The sequence below is a fragment of the Sinocyclocheilus grahami genome, unplaced genomic scaffold (genome assembly GCF_001515645.1).
Source record: "Sinocyclocheilus grahami isolate Dianchi unplaced genomic scaffold, SAMN03320097.WGS_v1.1 scaffold718.1, whole genome shotgun sequence".
NCBI classification, from domain to species: domain Eukaryota; kingdom Metazoa; phylum Chordata; class Actinopteri; order Cypriniformes; family Cyprinidae; genus Sinocyclocheilus; species Sinocyclocheilus grahami.
Genome location: NW_015505897.1, coordinates 322,484 through 344,827, shown reverse-complemented (window position 1 = coordinate 344,827; position 22,344 = coordinate 322,484). Strand labels below are relative to the sequence as shown.

The window sequence follows — 22,344 nt, the reverse complement described above, 5'->3', positions numbered from 1 at the left end:
GAAAATGACTTTGGTAGAAGTTGAAGTCACCGTTTAGAATATTACTTGTGTAAAAGTCTTAAAGTATGTGATATTTATTGTACTTAAGTACGAAAAGTATTTTTAAAATCTTAAACGTACTTAAGTATTGAAAGTATAAGTAAATGCAAAATGGAAAAGAAGCAAATATATATATGCGGATATATATCATTTATTCAACTGATTCGTTCAAAAAGCTGATTCATTCAATAAGTAAACACCGTCCACTGCTCAGAGACGCAAAACAGTGCTGTGATCTTTGTTTGGAACTATTTCCGTTAGTAAAATTGAGCAAAAACAAGCAATATCATGTCTGAAATGTAAGTCACTTACTGCTTTACTGAACTTGTATAAAATTATTATTAAATGTGTTCATGCTGATATCTGCATAAATACGGTACTCTTTGTGTGATATACATCAAGTTAACTATATTAAATTATATAAATATAAAAAGCATACAGAAGAATTTTTGCCATCTACAATTTAGAATGCCTGGAATTTTGAGTTTTAATAGACTAATAAATCAACGTGCGTGCACTCTGTGTGTGATTTGGTGATATAGCTTACTTGATAATGTCACATCTGCACATCATTATAACAACACTTACCATATTATCGCAGACGATGCTGTATATCGCACACCTCAGACCTCGACCTGAGTGGAAAGTGAATCATCCGCGGTTGTGCGCGCACTTGTTTGCATGAGCAAAGGTGTCTTTAGGAGTCTAACTTGCAAACGCCAGACCACTGATTCGTCAAACCTGCTTTCCTGCAGTCCGTGTTCTTCTGAATTCTGACTATTTTGTAGTAAGTAACGAATATGCTTCGGGGAAATGTATCAGAGTAAAAGTATACATTTTAATTAGGAAATGTAGTAGAGTAAAAGTAAAAGATGACTGAAATATAAAAACTCAAGTAAAGTACAGATACTCCCAAAAAATACTTAAGTGAAAGTGATGTGACATGTGGCCAAGTATGGTGACCCATACTCGGAATTAGTGCTCTGCATTTACCCATCCAAAGTGCGCACACACACAGCAGTGAACACACACACACCGTGAACACACACCCGGAGCAGTGGGCAGCCATTTATGCTGCGGCGCCCGGGGAGCAGTTGGGGGTTCGGTGCCTTGCTCAAGGGCACCTCAGTCATGGTATTGAAGGTGGGAGAGAGCGCTGTACATTCACTCCCCCCACCTACAATCCCTGCCGGTACGAGACTCAAACCCACAACCTTTGGGTTATGAATCTAACTCTCTAACCATTAGGCCACGACTTCCCCCATATTATTACTTCGTTACATTACACCACTGGCGTTTAGTGAGTCATTTACACCAAAACAAAAAATAACATCTATGCTTTCATGTCTGAAAACATTATTTTTGTCTTACATTTCATAATAAATTCAGACAAGCTCAGTACTGAATCGTTTTTCATCAGTTTATTTTCATGAAATGGAATGGGTACAAAGGATTGTGGGTGATTGAAGGTCACGGAGGATACATCCCATGCATCCTTCAAATTCAGCGAAACGAAGGCTACCTTCCAAGGATCCTTGCGATTGAGATGGCCTTCAGCGACATTTGATGACGTGGCAGCCGAGATATGCAGCCTTCGGAGGATGCAGCCTTCCGATTTAGAAACACCCAATGTCCTACAGCATTTGTCTGTTGCAGAGTGTAGTTCCAAATCTAATTAACAGCACCTGAATAAACTAATCAAGATCTTTGGTTTTACTTGAAAATTACATCCAGGTGTGTTGGAACACGATTGGAACTAAAACTCTGGCTGTGTCCAAAAGCTGAAAAATGACACCTCCGCAGGCAACATATGGAGGTAAGAAGGCAACAAGGCACGTCCAAATCATATGACTGTGTGACATCCTGTCTACTGAGACACCTTCATGTGATTAATTTTTGAAGGCAGTATTGATGCATCGTCCTGCCTATAATATCTCACTCTCCTGTGCATTCGATGCTGTGACAGATAAGCTAAAAAAGGCAAGAAATTAGTATTGTAATAAAAAGCTCTCTTATTTTGTAGTAGATCATTATGTTCTCTCAGAAGCCTTTCTGAAATCAGTTTCAGGGATGTACCTTTGTTCGCAAACACTGCCTGCAAAGTCACTGCCTCAATCAAACCACTGGTTCTCAATCAGGGGGTCTCATTAAACTAGCAAGGGTGGCTTAAATTGAGAAATTATTATTATTAAATATTTGTTATTTTTTCCCAATAATGATTGAAGAACATACAGTTCTGGATTAGAACATAACTTATGGAAGTTAGTTGAAATGAATGAATCGTGGTTTAGTAATTTAATATATTAAAATAATTAACCATGAACCATTAATTCAATATATCAATAAATAAACAAATATTGTTTTGGAAAAAGGGTTAAGAACCACTGCTGCAATTCAGTTTATATAACCCTATTATATTACTATTACAGTAGTGTCCAAAAAGCCACAGTATTGCCATGGTACCACATACTAAAAAAATGTAATATGGTGGATTTGGAGAGGGAAAGAGAGACAAAGGATAAATAGAGAATAATAGGAGGCTGAATGAAAGTGGAAGGAGTGTTTGGTGTAGATAGACAGAAAGAGAGACACACAGAGATAAGGTGATTGGGATGGAGTGAATGTGTGAAAAGAGGAGTATTTGAACAGAGCAGAGCTGGATGGGATGACATTTAGGTGTGGTGGAGACGCAGACAGCATGAAGGTTAAAACTGTTTCCCCGGTAACCCCCGCCGCATGGAATTAAAGCTGGGTCTCCAGAGACACATGATGCCCGGCGATATATCTGCCTGCTCAGTCATAAAGACTGCAGAGAGCTGTCATAAGACTGACATTAGACTCTTCAAATCCTGCATACAGCTGACATGAGCCAAGAGCTCATTATAATGACTGCTGTAATATCATATTCTAAGAAAAAATGCACTTAAACGGTCCACTACTAGAGAGATAAAAAAAAATCTCAATTAGTATCTTTTAACTAAAAATATCAAAGCATCCTTAAAACAAAATCAATTATATATCTGAAAAGTAAAACTGCATAAGATATTGTGTATTATGTATTTAGAGAATGTACCGTACATGTATTTGCATTTGCATTGCTTGATAATTTCACTTTTAGCATAAATCTTATTAAATTTATGGCATAATTCCAGTGTATGATATATAAACTACTGCTTCAAATTTGTGAGTACGATTTCTTTTTTGAAAGAAATAAATATGTTAATTCAGCAAGGATGCATTAAATTGATCAAAAGTGACAGCAAAAACCTTATTCAATAAACAGTCCTTAAAATTGTATTATTATTTCCAGAAAAATATTCAACCAGATATGAACTGTTTTTAACATAGATAATTATAAGAAATGTTACTTGAGCATCGTATCAGCAGATTACGATTTTTTTTTTAAGGATCATGTGACACTGAAGACGGGAGTAATGGCTTCTGAACATTCAGCTTTGCCATCAGTGTAATTAAATTACATTTTATATATTAAAAATGGACAATTTTACTGTATATTTGATCAAATCAGCACAGCCTTGATATAAGCAGGTGACACTTCTATCAAAAGCATTTAAAAACGGTAGTGTAATTAGAAAAATTTCTTAGTTTCTTAACAGCCACCAAGAGTAATACATGAGTTCAGGGTCGAAAATGAACACTTGCCAAGTGCCAAAGGCAAGTTAAAAATGGTTTTGGGTGAATAAATTGAAGGCCAGTCAGCCAGTAACTTTATTAAGAACTGCAATATAATGCATGATTTAAGACAGGGGTGTCCAATCTGCTCCTGGAGGGCCACCTTCCTGCAGTATTTAGCTCTAAAGCGTTCCAACACTCCTGCCTGGAAGTGTCTTGTAATCCTGAAAGCCTTGATTAACTGGTTCAGGTGTGTTTAATTATGAAGGCCCTCCAGGAGCAAGACTGGACATCCCTGATTTAAGTCAAATCTGAAGAAAACACCTGTCAGGACTAACAAACACCAACTTTTACCTCAATGTAGTGACATATGGCACACTGCTTGTATTCCGATATTAAAATATGAGGTACATATAGGTCTTTATGTTTTTGATCTGTACTGTTTGTCACAAATATGCAGAGAAAACAGCTAAAAATACAGTCGAAAATTAAATTTACGAACAAATCTCAATGAACCAATTATTAATATATATTTTCATAATTAATATCAGATTCTAATATCTGCATGCATAATGATTAGAAAAGTATAAGAAAATGCTGTCGGTTGTAATCATAAAGTGTCTTGGAGAGCAAAAACATAATCATAACTCTGCAATTATGGTTTGTGACAGCTAAGTCAAACACTCCATAGTGACTTATGAGGTCTATTAATGACTTTTGTCATTGTGTGTGTCTGTGTGTGAATGTGAGAGATTGTGTGTATGAGTGCACACATGACAGATGCAGGCTAATCTTGCTGATTTAATTTAATCTAGCTCATTTTAAGTGACTAATGTTTTTCTCCTTTTCCCGCTGACGTTGCTGTAATCCTGTTAAAACACACAAAAGCAGCCGCTAATCACATGGATCAAAATAGAACATGTCACTGTCACTGACAATGTTCCACCACGCCAACATCTTCTCTTCTCTTCTCTTCTCTTCTCTTCTCTTCTCTTCTCTTCTCTTCTCTTTTCTTTTCTTTTCTTTTCTTTTCTTTTCTTTTCTTTTCTTTTCTTTTCTTTTCTTTTCTTTTCTTTTCTTTTCTTCTCTTCTCTTCTCTTCTCTTCTCTTCTCTTCTCTTCTCTTCTCTTCTCTTCTCTTCTCTTCTCGTGTCCCTAACAGTTTCAATACCTCCATTCCACTGAAATCTGCAGATTTTCTCACAAAATCAGCATAGAATATGGCAAAAAACTATGTCTGGACCTGTCTATGGGACGTGTACCAGATCTTTTTTTCCCCCTCACACAGTAAAAACTGATATAAGGTCAGACTGGTTCACTCTTCACGTACTCTCAAACTTCCTTTTTATTTTTACTTTCTCCCCAATTGCTCTTTCCTTCTTTGCCTCTCCCACAGTTTCTACTTCCACATTTATCCTTCTCCGAAGCACCAGGAGAGGTACAATCCTGTGTGTGAGTGTGCGTGTGTGTCTGTTTTTGAATCTAATTTGCATTCACAGCCACTTGCTGCCTAAGCTGCAGCAGGCACTGAAGAGACAGCCCTTTGAGCTACACGGAGAGAGAGAGAGAAGGAGAGAAAGAGAGAGAAGAAACAAGTGAGAAAGAAAGCAGCAGGAGGAAGGAGAGGGAAAGAGAGACAGAGAAACAGAAAGGAAATCAGAGGGCAATGGCTCTGCATGTATGCGTATGTGTATGTTTCCATGTTTCTCTGTGAGTGAGAGGAAAGATGCAGGATGGCATTTTGAAGCCTGTTACCACCCAAGACAAAGAAACTACTTAAAGTAGTTGTTAAAGAAACAGTTATTTATGTGTCATTATTTACTCACCTTTATGCTGTTCAAAACCTGTATGATCTTATTTTTCTGTGAAAAAGGAATATTCATGTCATTACTGTAGTCAACCGTATACAATTTTACTTTGAGAAAATAACGAAAACATTTTCGTTAGTTGAATCTCAATGATATTAAAGTAACACTAGTTCTAAGTGACCCTGGGTTGTCAAGTATCAAAACGGACAAAAGGCACCATAAAAGTAGTCCATCTAACTCATGCACTTTATTCCAAGTCTACTGAACTCGTATAATAGTTTTATGTAAGGAACAGACTACAATGTATGTAATTATTAGTAATAGTCTTTCCATCTGGTGAAGCTTTTAAATCAAATACAGTGGTTACAGCGTAGATGAAAAGTCAATAGCATCAACATCAAGTGTCTCATAACAAAAGATCATGATATCAAACCAGTTACTGATGTGAAATACAACGCACAAGACATAACAGAGAACTATTTTTATGGTGCCTTTTTGGCTTAATATTTTGAACTTGACAGCACGCTATTCATCACTATTAACTTCAACACCATTCAAGGGTTTGAAATGACATGATAGTGAGAAAATAATTGGAGTGAACTATTCCTTCAACTTTTCACACCAAACCTCTACTTCATTTCTGGTGGCAGGCCAATATATATCACAAAGGCCAATACCAGACATCAGTAGATATCTGTCATTTCGTAATTATCGGCATTAGCGAATGTGTTTTTCTTTTTGGCCTATATGTGTCAGAAGCACTGAGAAGCCTAGTGCCTAATTGCAGACGTGGATGAGCTCTCATTTCTGTCTAATAAAAGAAAGGCGAACGCAATAATACTTTTTAATATACCATCGGCTTTCAGAAAATACACATTTGCATCATTTAAACAAGCCTTTGAATACCTATTAAATATTTAATTCCACAAACCTTGCAAACTTCAGCAAATCCAGCTATTAGGTGCAAAATTGTTTCCTGTATAAAACACATGTACTCTGTGCATGATAATCATAATAGGATTAAAGAGTCAAGAAGTTGCAATCTGAAGTAAAAATCGGTGTATTTTATAGATTTTTAAATAAAAGTTTTTTATTTTATTTGTTTCCTATTTTGTTCAATGGAAATTAAATATCAATTTAATTGTAGCAGTTATTATGCTTAGGCTATTTTGTAGCCATTGTTAAATTAAAAAGTTTGATATATGTATATTGGCTGTCAAAAAACATTAAAAATAAAAATTGGTCAACTACTATTAATTTCCAACAGCATTTAGCCATTAGCATAAATAAAGTCCTCCATTTTATCTGTAGCAATTAGACGGTCCTGAAAACAGCTTCTTTAGACACCTAATCTATATGTGTTTATTAATGAGTCCATTCATTCATGGTACTTTCTGTAACAGTCCCAGAAGTCAGTGGGATCTTTAGTAAGCTCGTTTCCATCAATTGCCTGTAACTGTACAAACACCTCCGACGACAACTGATGTCAAACCAATCAGCATGTTAGCATGTGAGGAGAGTTTCTGCGTGAGGCAAAGAGGAGAGGAAGAAAGAAAGCACGGCACGACCTGGAACAATGCGCTATCTGCACAACAACGGCCTACGTCAAGAATTCACACACACCTAATAACTTTCTCTCAAGTGGTTCTCTCTTCAGTGGCTATAAATAGAGTGTGTGGCAGAGCTCTTGCTAATTCCTTCATTGAGAGTCTACTGGTAATGCACAAGGATGCACACACACGCTCGCACGGCTCTGACGTGCTTCCTGACAGCTACACGCAGGAAGAGCTGAGGGGTTGCCAAGGCGACCCCTTCCCCTGCCAAACCCTCATTCTGTGTCAGCTTTATCTATCCATACATATCTGTTCTCATCTCCTTCTCTCTCCATTTTCCCTCCATTTCTCTGCATCTCTCTCATTTAATTTGCTTATTCGGTCTCCCTTTGCAGTATATTCATTCTTCATTCTTGCACTTTACATCTTTATTACTCACGTCCCGTCTTATTCTTTTTCTTGTGTCCATCAGCTGTTATCTCATACTTTTAATTGAGTATTGTTATTCTCTTGAGCTGACAGCCTTATAGACACATTCATTAACACACACTTCCTCCCCAAAATCTCATGGCCCAGCAGTCTAACAATATAACAGTTCTGCTCTGGGATTTCCACACACACACACACACACACACACACGATTTCAAGGAAGCCTGCACACGCGTTCTCAGCTGGAAAGTTACCAATTTGCTCTCATTACTTTCCACTAAAAATTCCACACTGAGAAACTGACCTCGGCTGATTCCATTGGTTTGACCTTGCTTCTAAATTGAAGCCTTCCTTTGGTTTTCATTCAGTGAAAGGCGGAAACACTGTGGAAAAGAACAAGCTACAGTAGTTCAGGGGAGAGAAGGCTAAATTATTTAAAACTAAACATTCATTTGGTCATAATATGACAATGATGCCATTGCTAAAAGCAGCCCACCTCCGAGTTACACTCAACCGATCCTGTTAAAAGTCAAAATCTCAAACACTCCAGGTGTAGTCTGTAAACTTCTGTTGGAATATTTGTTTTGTGTTTTTTTTTGTCATGCGTCGCAGAGTTGTTTTTGTGCTTCTCGGCTTCTAATACTTCAAAGGGGCCCGCAATGGTCCGTCTATATTCAGAATACCTCAGAGCTTCCAGGAGCTAATTAAAAAAGCGCCCTCCACACCAACGCTCAGGTGCTCTCCGAAGCAGTTTTGATTTCCCTCCCATAGAAAACAAGAGTGCTATTCGAATTTCATCTTTTGTTCAAGCGTTCCCTCATTTCTTTCTTCTAGTTCTCATTTCTACCTCCTTGGCCTTTTGGATACTTCAGTATACGGTTATTGTAGCTCTTTAAGGCAGAATCATGTTATGTCTGCTTTGTGTAAAGCCAATCTATTCAGATTTTACTTGCTTGTTGATTTACTGATCAATTTATCCTGTAGGCTTTGTGTTCTCTCTCGGTCAAATCGATCTGACAGAAAAGAGTGAGTAGACAGGCTGGTGACAGTATCAGGTGGGCTGCAGAGTGCACAGTCATGCTAAAACCAACCCATCAGTCCTGCTCACACATGCCTCTGATTAACCATCCGCCTCCTGCCTTCAAACAACTCCCACAGGTCCTGCTACTTTCTCCCCAGGCTTACTCAGCCCTGACATAACCACCGGACGAGAACGAGAGAAAAAGAGAAAAGAAATTTGGGCATCCAAAACAAGAATTAGGCTTTTAATAATAACAATAATAGGCTCCACATTTGATTTTCGAAAAAAAAAGGAAAATGTCCATGTCGTTGATGACTGCTACATACAATGGCAAAAATGTAAGTTTGCGGTTAGTTGATGTTTGACATTAAAATAAAGGGGCCATATGATGCGATTTCAATTTTTCCTTTCTCTTTGGTGTGTTACAAGCTCTTGGTGCATAAAGAAGATCTGTAAAGTTGCAAAGACTAAAGTCTCAAATCCAAATAGATATTCTTTATAAACTTTCTACGCCTACCTAAAACGGCTCGTTCTAACACGCCCCCACATGTCTATGTCACGATGTGGGGAGATTTGCATAACGCCGCCCAATTAGCGCCTTTTATTCTCGCTGTTGCCGCCGCCGCCATGTTGTGGAGACGCTGTGTGTTTCGTTATGAAAGCGAAACTACTTTGTTTGGTCTTCCAAAAAAGGACACAACTAGAAATCAGTGGTTAAGTTGTATTTACAACACTGTTCCAGAACACTTCAACCCAAATATTCAGATGTGTGCAGCGCATTTTATGGAGGACGAGGACTGTTTCTTGAACCAGTAGCCTACAATGCTTCTGTACACAAAGGCTGTTTCTATAAAGTGGGGCAATTCCAACTTTGCAAGGACAGTCTGGCGCTTCTGACTCACAGCCTGTAAGTATGTTTTGTAGCGTCTCAACCAATCTGACACACTAATTTTTATTTGATTTAACAAATCAATTATTCATTAGATTAACAAATCGTCACAGTCCCCTCACTCAGTAAACTGGATGCCAGGATTTATGCAAAACATCAGGCCCCCTGGTCCCCATGACAACTAATCATGATATCACTGGTTTTATGACCCCCCAGGAATGTGAGTAGAATAACCCACTCATTGTCCCCATAGGAAAGGCACAGTAGAAATGGGCTGTGCTCTAATTAACTCATAGGAAAACCTTTCTTTGAATGAACACACATATTCTTCAGGCCATTGTGTATATTATTGCTGTTTTGTATTAATTAATCATGCAGATTTACGCTACAAGCTTTTGTAGAATTGTACAGTAAGAAAGTTATTTCCCTTAACCAGGAAATTAACATTCTTAGAATTGACAAGACAGTTGACCCTGAGAGGTCAGCTAAATATCTACAGCGGATCTAAAATATGAATAATTAATTATAACTAGTTATGGTTAATTATTCATATTTCCCATGAGTTGATTCGTTACAGTTTACATATTTAAGGAATTTGCCACTGATGATTCAAACGCGAGTTTTGAGCAGTGTAGAGTAGCGCTTGTTGTTTGTCATTTCTCCGATCACAAATGGTTTGTCATGGTTTTATGTTTACGCAGCGCGATGCGCAACGCAACGCGTAAAAAGACAGTATAAGTCATTATAATCAGTAATTATGTCTCCACTGGATGCAACAAATTCCTCGTTTATAATGGGCTTTACAGGTTTTGTCTCGTCGTGCCGGGAGTTGGCATCACAGTATGGTAGGGGCGTAACATTTCCGTCACATGCTTGAGGTATTCGGCCAATCACAACGCACTGGATAGCTGGCCAATCAGAGCACACCTTGCTTTTCAGACCGATGTGCTTTGTAATAATCGACGCATTTCAGAAAGGCGGGGCATAGAGGAGCAACAATAATGTACATTATATGGAAAATAATGTGTTTTTTGAACCTTAAACCGCATAAACACATTGCATTACACCAAATACACAAAATAATGTTCTTTTTAGCAGCATCATATGACCCCTTTAAGACTTTTATTCCACAAGGACAACACAAAAAGACTGTAAATACTTTTACATTGCTACAGAATATTTCTATTTCAATTAAACACTGTTCTGTTGAACATTTTCTTAATTCTCGACACAAACAGTGAGCAGCACGACTGCTTAAAAAGAAATGTTTCTTGAGCACCAAATCAGCACATTAGAAAGATTTCTGAAGGATCACGTGAGACTGAAGCCTGGAGCAGATGCTGAAAAAAATCAGCTTTGCCATCACAGGTATACATTACATTTTAAAATATATTGAATAAGAAAAATTATACAAATAATTCATAATATTTCAGATTATTCAGATATTTTTATGGAGTTATGGAAATCAATTCCATCCTGTAAAAACATAACATATTTAAATCTAGTGGCATCTGAGAATTCAGAATTCTGCTTTAGTTTACTCTAAAAGAGGCTATAACAGATGTCACTATATATAGCCAGAGGAACAAGAACAAAGGGAGACAAATAATGAGACTATATAGTGCTGTATAAGTTGCCTGGGGCAGTTTGGGGCCAAGATGGTCCCCACATATAGTAACTGATATAGTAGCTTTGATCTCCTGTCCACCCCCTCTTCTAACTCTCACATGGATCAACTGCAGTACAGCATGCATACACTTCTGTAAAATAATAAATCTGTATATCTTTACTGCAGTTCTAAGGCACTTGACTTGCTCTACATATGCAAGACTAAACAAAAGAGCTCCTTTATTAGATCTGAACTTATATAGTCATGTACAGCTTAATCATGCTCTAAATTAAGGAATTAATCCACCATTTGGTGTGGAAACACAATGCACTGGATAACGTATTTGTTCTAAATAGCGACTCTGATGCGCAGGATTGCAAACCAGCTTGGGAGAGACTGAGTGGATTAAAGGGAATTTGGGGATTTGGGAAAATGGAAACTGGCACATTTGGGAATCTAGGAATCGGCAGATTTGCAGAGGGCTTTGTGAAAGACACATGGCGCAGAGAAAGAGATAATGTGGGATGAAAATGAGTGTTGGGAGACAGAACGAGAGAGAGTAGAAAGAGAAGGAAGGAAAAGAGACACATTGCTGATGGTGTCAAAAAACAAGAAAACAACACTGGCATCTTTGCTGTGAACAAACATTCACACGCCTATGCAGATGTTCAGTCTGACTGCAATGTGCTGGAATATGCTGCTGATGTGCTATGACTGAGGCATTATATACTATGCATTGGCATGTATATAGTGCACATACGGAGGTAATAATTTTGATGACTTTTTCCTCATTAACACGGGTTGCAAATTACAAAGCACTCTTTCATAATAGAAAGAATTGCTTAAATAAGACAATTACCATTGTAAACACAAAACACCAGGTAAAAACTGAGAGGAAAGGAGCAAAAAGGGCGCTGAGATTGCAAATTACTGCTGATGTCAATAATTTGTTTCTCTAGGCGACTTGGCGGCTGGAACCTTAATTGCGAGAGAAAAACACCTCCTCGCAAATCAGCTCTTTGCATCCTCTGAGAGTATCTGTCCACTTTGCTCTCTCTCAAAAGAAAAAAAGACAAAAAAGAACTGGAAGAGGAGAAGAAAAAAGACAAATGTTGAGGGGTTTTACTTCAGTCTGAAAAGTTAGTCACTTCTTTGGTTTGTTAACTCTCCATCAATTAACCCCAATTTGTCATAAATGTACGTCTTATACTGAGGCATAAGTAATTTCCCAGAACGCTTTAGTCTTTCCAGCTGGCTTCACTCTTTAAGTGAATCATAGGGTAAACTATTCCTAACAAGTCCTGATCCAAAGTGCAGGGGACTGATCATAACTGGGAAAAGGCAAGGACATGTCCTTAGTCAAGGTCTGGTAAAGCTGCACCAAAGTTCAAGGGCAGAAAATGATTTCATTTTCACTGTATGGTACTTTGTAGTGTTAAAGAGATAGTCCAGTCATAAATGAAAATTCTGTCATGATTTACTCACCCTCATGTCATTCTAAATCTTCCACAGAACACACACAAAAAAAAGATATGTGACCCGTGCTGGCACAATGAGTCGGAATACGCACGGTCTAATTTTGAGCTACAGGCAAAGGAAGTGAAAAATGTCAGTTTTGGTAGAATTTGAGTTTTTTACAAAAATGAATTCATTAAGCCCTCTTCTAGTGAACCCAATGCTCCAAATAGTAGTTAAACATCTAAAAATGATCTTTATTTGTACATTTTCTGAGAGGAGTAGTCTATAAGTTTTCAGCATTCCAGCTTTGTGAATATTCATATTGAATTCTCGCTGACATGAGTCCAAACCAGTAAAATATGATTTTTAAACCCATGTTGATGAAAACAAAAAAACGATCACGCTGACTGACATTTGCAAAGTGTGTGCGTAAAATGCGCCTCTCCGAAAGCATGCGATCTCCTTATAAAGTAAATTATTGCAAAATAATTAATGTCTTGGCGAGAGTCACATAATCATTTACATAAACATTTAGTTAATAGTTGGGGATAAATCTGATGTGTAACATTATATTAGATACATGCATTGCAGTAGGTCTTAATATAGATCTGTCTCAATGTTACTCATACATTAAAAGAAAAGGAGGAATCATTCGCTGATTAAATAATAATTAATTGATGATTAATTTATTAATTATGATTAATTGATTAAACTACTGCTTACTTGCACCTGTTCTAATTTTTAATAACAAAGATAAAATAAAAATAGCTATATTGTGATTAAAAGTATAGTATAGGTTAATTAGTATTAAGAAAAGAATTGGAGGAAAACATGCAACGTTGCTAGGTGATTTTGCTTTGGAATCTTTAACTCGATATTTCTCGAAATCTGTAGCTCAGTCATTTTTTTCATCCGATTCCAGCAAGTCATATATCATTTTGAAGGTATTTTAATGGAGAACATGAAAATAAAAATAACTCATTTTTGAAAATTTGCTCAGTCAGACTCATTTTGCCAGCACGAGTCACATATTTTGAATAATGTTTCAACTGTTTCTGTCCACACAGGGAAAGTCAATGAGGTCCAAAACAATTCTGGACCCCACTGACTTTCATAATATGGACAAAACAAGACATTGTTTGAAATATATTCTTTTGTGTTCCAAAGAAGAAAACAAGTCATACAGATCTGGAGCAACAGTAAAAATTAATGAGTAAATGACAACAATTTTTAATTTTGGGCAAACTATCCCTAAATATTGTAGCATCTACTATGCAGCACATGTAAAATGCATGTCTATAGGTTCCATTACTCAATAGAGTGCAGCAGTTGGGTTCCGGAAGTAAAAACCACATTCATTTTCTCCATAGGGGAATTGTTCTTTAACTTATAAACCTTTGAAGACAGACCTACTGTGAGCTATGAGGTTGTTAACTGCATAAATTACCTATGATTCTGCAAAACAATCTCCACCAATCAGAGAATCCAAACAAGAGGATTGTGCCAAAATAACTTCTTAGCACCTGCCCATTCCCAAGAGGCACTGAGAATGTCATATTAGGGTGAGTCTCCCTATTTGTATACGTTCATAATATTTGTATATAATGCATATTTTGCAATAAACATAAAATATATTGTTTCTATATCCATATCCATAATCAAAATCAATAGTTCTATACTTACTCATCTTTTTTTTTTCATTATTTCATTTCCAATGCCTTTAGGGACTGTAGTTCCTTCCCTTATTAAAGTTTTGTCTTTTTGTCTGATTTTCAAATATTTTTTTGCTTCAAAAATAAGTTTGCAATGTTGTGATTTACCTCGTAGCTGGTTGGTTTTCTTCATGGCTTATAACCCCTTGACTTTTTTAAAATCCCTATGGGAAAATACTTCCTGAACCAAGGCTGCTGAAAATGTGGATGGGCACTGTTGCACTCTACTCCCTTATTAGATATAACCATAATGCTTTGCTGTGTTGTGTCAGACACTCACCATCCTCTGTGGGCACATAGACGTTGAGGTAGAGACAGTCTTCGCTCTGATTCTGAATGTAGGTGGCGGCCACGTCCAAGTTGTCGGTAAACCACACAGGCAGCATGATCTCAGGTAAAACACCATGCACGTTCTGCGGGCAAACAGGGGCGAACTGTGTAGCGTTCCGCACTTCCTGCCAAGACCCAGGAGCTTCCGGCGGCTGAAAACGACGGTCTCCGATTGGCGCTGTGGCATAGGGGACGCCAAGGTACTGTTCCACAGGACCCAGAATCTCGTTGTTAAGCTCTTTTTTAATCCCGCGCAACTTGCCATAGTTTGTGGTGACGGTGGGATATTTGGAGCCGGGATCAATGCGCTGACACGATGACAAGGTGATCCACAGAGCCAACCAGAGGAGAGTAATTGCGTGGGTGTCCTCTGAGTTGCGGGCATGGCCCAAATCGCGTTTGCAGGCATGGGGCAGATACATGACTGTCTTGTTTTTTCTTTCTTCGCTTCGCCGATTTATTGACTTCCGTTTTGCTTTGTCACGGGTGAAGGGCAAAGGAAAGTTAAACTATTATATCAGAACAAGAAAAAGTGGTCCTGCTGGTTTGTTTTGGTCTTTCAGGGAGCAAGAGGGAGGACAGGAATGGGGGGACTGTGGAAGGGTTGGGGTGGACGAGGGGGTGTGGTTGTGCTCAGCCCTGGTGGGTTATCGTGGAAATGCAGTAGAGAGTAAAGAAGAAAAGTCTGTTACGTTCCATCTCCCTCAGCCGTCCTCATGGGGTCAGTTAAAGAGGTCACGCAGATGATTGCTGATCCTGCCAAGAACAACAAAAAGGATAAGGGTTAGTGATCAAAGGTTAATGTGCAAGTTGCTACCCTTTGCATGCACATATCAGCCACATGGATTTGTACAATTTTGAATGCTGCAACCTGGATTAAAGGGATAGTTTACATGAAAATTCTGTCATCATTTACAAACCCTGATGTCATTGCGAACCTGTCTAACCTATTTTCCTCTGCAACACAAAAGAAGATAATCCGAAGAATGTCTCAGTGTTTTTGTGTCTATACAACAAAAGTCAATGGTTGTTTTGGACCCCACTGATCTTCATTGCAAAGGTGTGGTCACATTTACCATTGATCAACAACATTTCACGAAATCCAGTTCTATCATGACAACTCTTGGAAGTTTGTATGGTAATGGATATGAAAATGTTAATATATTTGGTCTTGGCGGAAAAGATCTGCTACGCTGCTGCTGCTGTTGGTTATTGCTGTAGTTGTAGATTATTGCTGCTGCTGCAAGCAAGTATATGAACTTGCTACTGCCAGTACATATGCAGATATGGTGCATTGAGCATTTAGAACATTCTACTGCTGTACAAGCAGCATATAGAATAACCTGTAGCAGATCTATAAAGGTGGAGCTGGGGAAGGTGAAGGGTTTCAGAGGAACTCTCAAAGTGCGCTGCGAACTTCTCTAGTGGATGCTAACCAGCCATTTACGGTAAATGTAAAGCAGCAAGCTTATTGGCTGCATATGAAACATGAACCAATCAGCTTGTGCCAAGTAGATTAATGCTGTTAATATCATCAGTTTGCATTAACGACCCATCAGCCTGTGCCATCTAGAGTTTCATGACAGAACTTGGCATTCATTTCAACAGGAATTTGTGTGATCGGGATCTTCGCATGAGAGCAAAAAAGTTCTCCACATGGATTTCAGCATGTTGACCAACAGAAAGCTGCTTGGTTTGAAAGTGAATTCTGTGTGAGTAATGATCCATACAGTATCAGTACACTAATACCAATGGACAATGGAGCTTCATTTGTGCCCACACATGAAGTCCAAAAACTGCTGCAACTTTCTTTAAAATATCTAATTTTTGTTGTGCAGTCATACAGGTTTGCATCTACTCTTGTGGATGAGTAACTTATTTTTAGGTGAACTATCCTATTAAGCATCTTGCTGGCATTGGTGATAACTGAAGGATTTCCAGGCGGATTGAACTTACAACCTTTTAGTTTCTAGCCCAGATCTTTAATGATAAAGCAAGATTGCATTTGAGACAGAACACTGAAACAAGTAAAACAATTCTATAACATTTCCCATCAAACATTAATGGTTTTCAAAGTTTATATGAAGCTTAAAAATTAAATGACTCAGCAGTTAACTCCCGTAGGCTTCTATGTCTAAGCCCTGGAAAAAAAGCAATACTGCAGGCAAATGACAGCTCAGACGACTCGTTCAGGGCATTATGAGGATCAATAAGACAGAGACAGGGAGACAGTGATGTGAAGGAAAACATCTCGAAACACCCACACAAAGAGCCTCTATCAGTCAGTTGTGACTAACAAACTAAAAATAGATGTTTTAGCTCTCACATCCTGAATGAAATCATCTGTGCGGATATGAAGTCTAATTAAGAACTGATGCATTTAGCCGTGAACACATCTTTTGTTTTTTAAAGCCTCTAATCGCCTGAAAGAGCTGATTGATGCTTTAAACTTTGATGTTCATTTCAAATGGTGTTAGCATTTAGCCAAGAGTGCCTAGCTTAAGCATTTTAACGGTTAGCTAAAACAGAGGAGAGAGAGATTTATGTGATGTCAATGGATTTAATGTGGGTTTAGATTTGAAGTCCGGACAAGATGGAGGGCAAAAGGTCAAGCATAAGCAGTGAACTTTAAAACTAATGGAGAAAGAGGCATTAAATCTCAACTCCTGAGATGACAGGAATGTCATATATAACAGCACCGAAGGACACAAATAGGAGCAGATTAGAGACATTACAAAAGGCAGGAGTAGAAACAGATTGAAAATTGAATGAGAAATCATAACACCAAATATGGCTGCTCTACAGATGGATTCAACATTGATGTCATTTCCTTTGGCTCCAGAGCTGAGGTGATTGGCTCAAAAAAAATCTGGTAATGATGGCAGATTTCAAACCAAGCAACGGCCATTGGGAGAAATGGGAATGCTAACAGAGAGCTGTCTGCAGGTATTATAGACCTCCTTGGTGCAGTAAATGTGGATGGCAAGCTATTTAAAAAGCAAAACAATGCTTCCTCATCATCATCACCATCATCGTTAATGTGGCAACAATCATCATGCTGAATGGACTCCTCCAGTGATATTACTTTATCACCATCCTATAATAGTCTCATTTAATGTGGCTATTAGCATTTCTAGTGCAGCGCTGTCATCGCCTTGTGTGTGTCTGTCTTTTTGTTATGCCAATAAAGCTATTTGAATTTGAGAACTATGGATTGGAGAGAGAATAAAAAAGAATGAGAGAAAGATAAAGGAATAGGGAGAGAGAGAAAACCAGAGGTGTGAAGACATAGCAGGTATTTTGCTCAGGGGCCTGTACAGGCACTAGCGCTTTAAATACGGATAAATGCTGTAAAAATACAATAGCAACTCTGGTATAAATCCCCCAGTAGTCTATATGTAATGTGGTATTTAAGGAGGTCAGACAGAAATGGGAAAGGAATAAAACAGTTGAGCTGCCTATTCCTATTATTAGTGCACTGTAATTATTCCCGCTTTCATTCATAATAATTTAAGACTCAGTACTGTGCTTAGTTTGCATCCATTTCCAACCCTTATGTAAATGAAGCTCAATAAAGATAAAATGTTGCATATAAGATATATATATCTAGGCATTTAGCCTTTGTATACAATAAAGGGGGACTCATTCCTGATATGCAGTACATGTTCATGCCCCTATAATTTAGCCTATATGACTAAATATATTGGGAAAAAATTATAAAATTAAATCCTATACATACTTATACACACACATAATATTATATTAAGTCTGGTATATCCTTATATATCCTCAATTTAGGTATAACAGGAATGTACCTGTCAGTAAAAACAGGGAAACCTGAAAACTAAAAACCATCTTTTTCAATATCACTCCTCTTATAATTCGTCACTTTATCGGCCATCTGTGTGTGTGTGTGTGTGTGTGTGTGTATTCTGTGGAGTGTAAAATAGAAGAGGATGACTCTAGGGTTCCGATGGGAGTCTTGGGACCATTGACAGGATTCTCTGGCTGCTCTTTAATTAAACCTTAGAGACCAAACATACTGCACAACAACACACACACACACGCACACACACACACGCACATACATAAAGTCACACACAACAAACACACTCTTCTTAAACAATAATACAACCGAATTGAAAAGGTGGGCTGAGTGAACACTGGAGAGCAAGAAAGAGAAAGATTAGGGCAAATACATGACAGAGATTAGAGATGGAAAGGGACAGCGAGAGCACAGCTAGCTTCTGATCAGTGTTTCGTAACTAACTAAAAGTAGCGACACTAATAACTAAACTGCATTCTCAGTAGCGTGACAGAAGTTTGGCTGTTTTCAAAATTGTGTAGCTTTTCAAATAACAAGCTATTTTTGCCAGCAGTGTTGCACGACATGCCTGTTTTTATGTCATACTGTATTGGGCAAACAGCCTTACAACAGAACAAACTGAGGCAATAAACGCATTCTCTCGGAATCTATTCCCTCTCTCATGTAATGCTGGGATGCCTGATTCAATTTTATATCTTCATTTTTGTATCAAAATAAACATTTAGATACTTCTGTTTAACACTCTATGAAAGTGTTTTTGCTCGGATTTATGTGTGATATTGCTTACATTTTACTATTTGTTTTAGTTTCAATCTTTGTTTTTCAATTCCTGACAAATTAATTGTACAGTCATCTTTCCCAGTTACTACTAATAACAACAATTTATTAAAACAGAACTTTTCTTCTTGCAATAAACAGCAATGTGATGAGACATCAATATATAATAAATAGATGCAATTAATATTAAAAATAGGAATTAACTATGTACTCTGCCAAATAATTTAAGTGGCAGACTTACTGTATTGTTGCCAAGCAACAACTTAAGAAACACAGCTCCTCCAAACATATTTAGAATCAGATTTAGGTTTTTTATAATCTGTTTGCAACTGTTAATTCCATTAAAACTCCTAATATAGTAAATGAAAAGCTAAACATTTAAATTAACATTCAACAAATATCAGTTAGGTTATAAAAAATAATTGGCTTTAAAAAAAAAATAATAATAATAAAAAAAAAAAAAATATATATATATATATATATATATTCTGTTTTCTTTTCAGTATAAGTTGTAGTAATTGTATTATGTGTTTTTGTCAATTTTATTAGTTAGCAATGTTAGTGCTTTAGTTAGTTGCCAATATGTTTAAGCTTACATTTTTCATCTAATATGTATAGTTTTTTTATTTCAGCTTTATTTCAATTAACAAAATGTTAATAAAGCTTAAACAAAACATTTCTTATCTGAATGAAAAGGATCTGAGCTAAAATTGACCACTAAAGGAATAGTTCACTCAAAACAAAAAAAGAACTTTCATAAATCATTCATCCTTGTGTTGTTCCAAACCATTATGAGGTGACAACCCTTTCTGCAGACCACAAAAGAGGATTGTTTTAAATATAATGAATAATGAAATGCTCAATGAAAGCCAGTGGGTAATATGATGAAATAATTTACATTATTGGATGAACTATCCCTTTAAAGTTCAATTAAATAGTCGTTAATCAATTAGAGAAAATGCAGAAGTAAATCAATGACACAATTTTCAATTTGATGCAAAGTTGGCCCTTTTGGATTGGCACCACCTACAGTACTTGCAGCCACCATTTGACATGAAAATGGCATTTTCTTCATTTTGTTAGCTAACAATAGCTTGACTGTATTTAGCTACTTTGCAGGAAGCTAAGCTTAGCAGGCTACATTTTCCAAAGCTGCTCATGACGCATTCTAAAGAACCCACACCAGGATCCTGTGGCTCGTAACCCTGCTGAACTGCTGCATTTACCCTGTGACAGTTCATCACATATGTCAATCAGCTCCCATGCGATGCCTTTCCCACATATCCATCTGCTATTCTGTTCCACGCTGATCTAGAATCAGCCGCCGCGGTAATTAAGGCTTATGTCAGACTAATGAGCTTGTCACCTCCCTGATCGTGAGCCAGTGTGCGCTGTGTTTAATCAGAGGACTGGATGGGTCCAGCAGCAGCTGATGCTCCCGCAGCCGGGGCAAGAGAGTAAGAAGAGCGGCAGGACCGGAGCTAGCATGAAGTTGGCATTAGCAGAGCGGCTGGGGGGGGGCTTAATTGCTTGAATGGCATCGTTACAAGACTTAAATTGGCCAGTTGTGGCCGTGCTGTGTGCCCTCCGGGTGTGATGGAAAATGATGAATGGGAGAAATAAACAGACAGAGAGAGACAGACGGACAAAACAGGCTACGAGAGAGAAAATGGGCGAGAGAGATAGAGAACACGCTCTCTCACTCTCTGCGCTTTATCTGAAGGGGGAACTGTGAGGTGTGAATTGGAGACACTGGCACCAGGCCTGTCTGTGTTTGAGACAGCAGATACCTGCAGCGAGTGTCATAAAGGAGGACAGATGTGTGCAGGGGCGGTTCTGAGAAGCGCCCTCATTCAGACATCTCAAGGTTTTGCTGCTGCTCGGCACCCTGGGAGATGACAGCGGTTACGACGTGTGTGAGTGTGTGTGTGTGTGTGTGTGTCAGCCAACTGATAGCAGAACTGCTGACGGTCAGGTCAAAAGACGTTCACAACCTGTCGGTACCTTCTCCCACCACTTTATCTCATGTCTCTGTCCCCCTTATCCGTCCATTGATCTTTGAATAAAAGGCGGCACAGAAGGATGATGGGCTTGAAATCATTGAAAAAGTGAGGGAGAGAGATCAAGAAAGACCTATAATTATGACTAATGGTTGTAATATGGGTTATTTTTATTTTTAAATGATCTTTTGTTTTTTAGCTTTTTCATATAGAGTCTACTGTTTCTTTTTTGAGTTGATGTACTGTATTTTGTTCTGTGCTACCTTCAATCCACGTAGCCAACTGAAACTGACTGACTGTTTTGAATCTAAAACGTATGTGCAGCTTTAAAAATGTAACAAATCTTTACATATCCTTGATATTACACTTTAAATATATATTTCAAATCAGTTTGGAAAGAACTAAAGACTGTTACTCAGCAAGGATTTATTTAATTGAACAAAAGTGACAGTAAAAACTTTTACATTGTTAAAAAAAAAAAAGCAGATAATAGCTGCTGAAAATTGCTGCTTTGCCATCACGGGAATAAATAACTGGTTTCTAATATATTTTTTAATATATTTTAGAATGCAATTTTTAAATTGTAATAACAAATAATAATTTAAAATAATAATGTTTTTTTTTAATAATTAAAAAAAAATGTTGTACTACAAATAAATGCAGGTTTGGGACGCATCAGAGACTTCTTTCTTAAAATATATTTAAAAAATCTTATAGTTCATTTTTTTAAATATATTTTCATATATATATAAATTGTAATGTATTTTTAGACCCCCCCCCCCCTTCAAAACAGTAAATTCAGCCTATTAATTCAATCACTTCATTTTATGAACTAAAAGTATTTGTAAAAAATTGTGCATCTCTAGAGCTGTTCATATGAGAGATGCTCATTTTAGAGGATGTCAATACATAAAAAATTCACATTTCAGTGTTTAAACATATAAAAATGAACATCACTTTACAATACAAATGAGATCATATTGCCCCTATTTCTTGCACCCCAAACACAAAATTGCAACCTGTGTCTATATTTAACACACCAATAAAGTACATTAATCTTAAACAATCTAGAAGACTAGAAGATATTTTTTTCTAGGAGAGAATTAGCCTGTAATCCCACTGACCATTCCAAGTCTGTTTCCCAAACTATTTTCTATTTATTCCCCACAACCAGTTTAGAGAAAAAGAGAGAGATGAGGAGGATGACCTTTGTCCAGTCACAGGGGACACACACACACACACACACACACACACAAACAAA

The 22,344-nt window shown here is 37.5% G+C and overlaps 1 protein-coding gene across 1 annotated transcript in view; it reads right to left on the bottom strand.

Moving 5' to 3' along the window:
* LOC107560278 (neuroligin-2-like) overlaps positions 1 to 22,344 on the bottom strand; it is a 173,952-nt gene that overhangs the window by 88,276 nt on the left and 63,332 nt on the right. The window contains exon 2 of the mRNA XM_016244417.1: positions 14,431 to 15,236. Coding sequence (XP_016099903.1) covers positions 14,431 to 14,902 — 472 coding nt within the window. The 5' untranslated portion in view covers positions 14,903 to 15,236. The remainder of the gene's footprint in view (positions 1 to 14,430; positions 15,237 to 22,344) is intronic.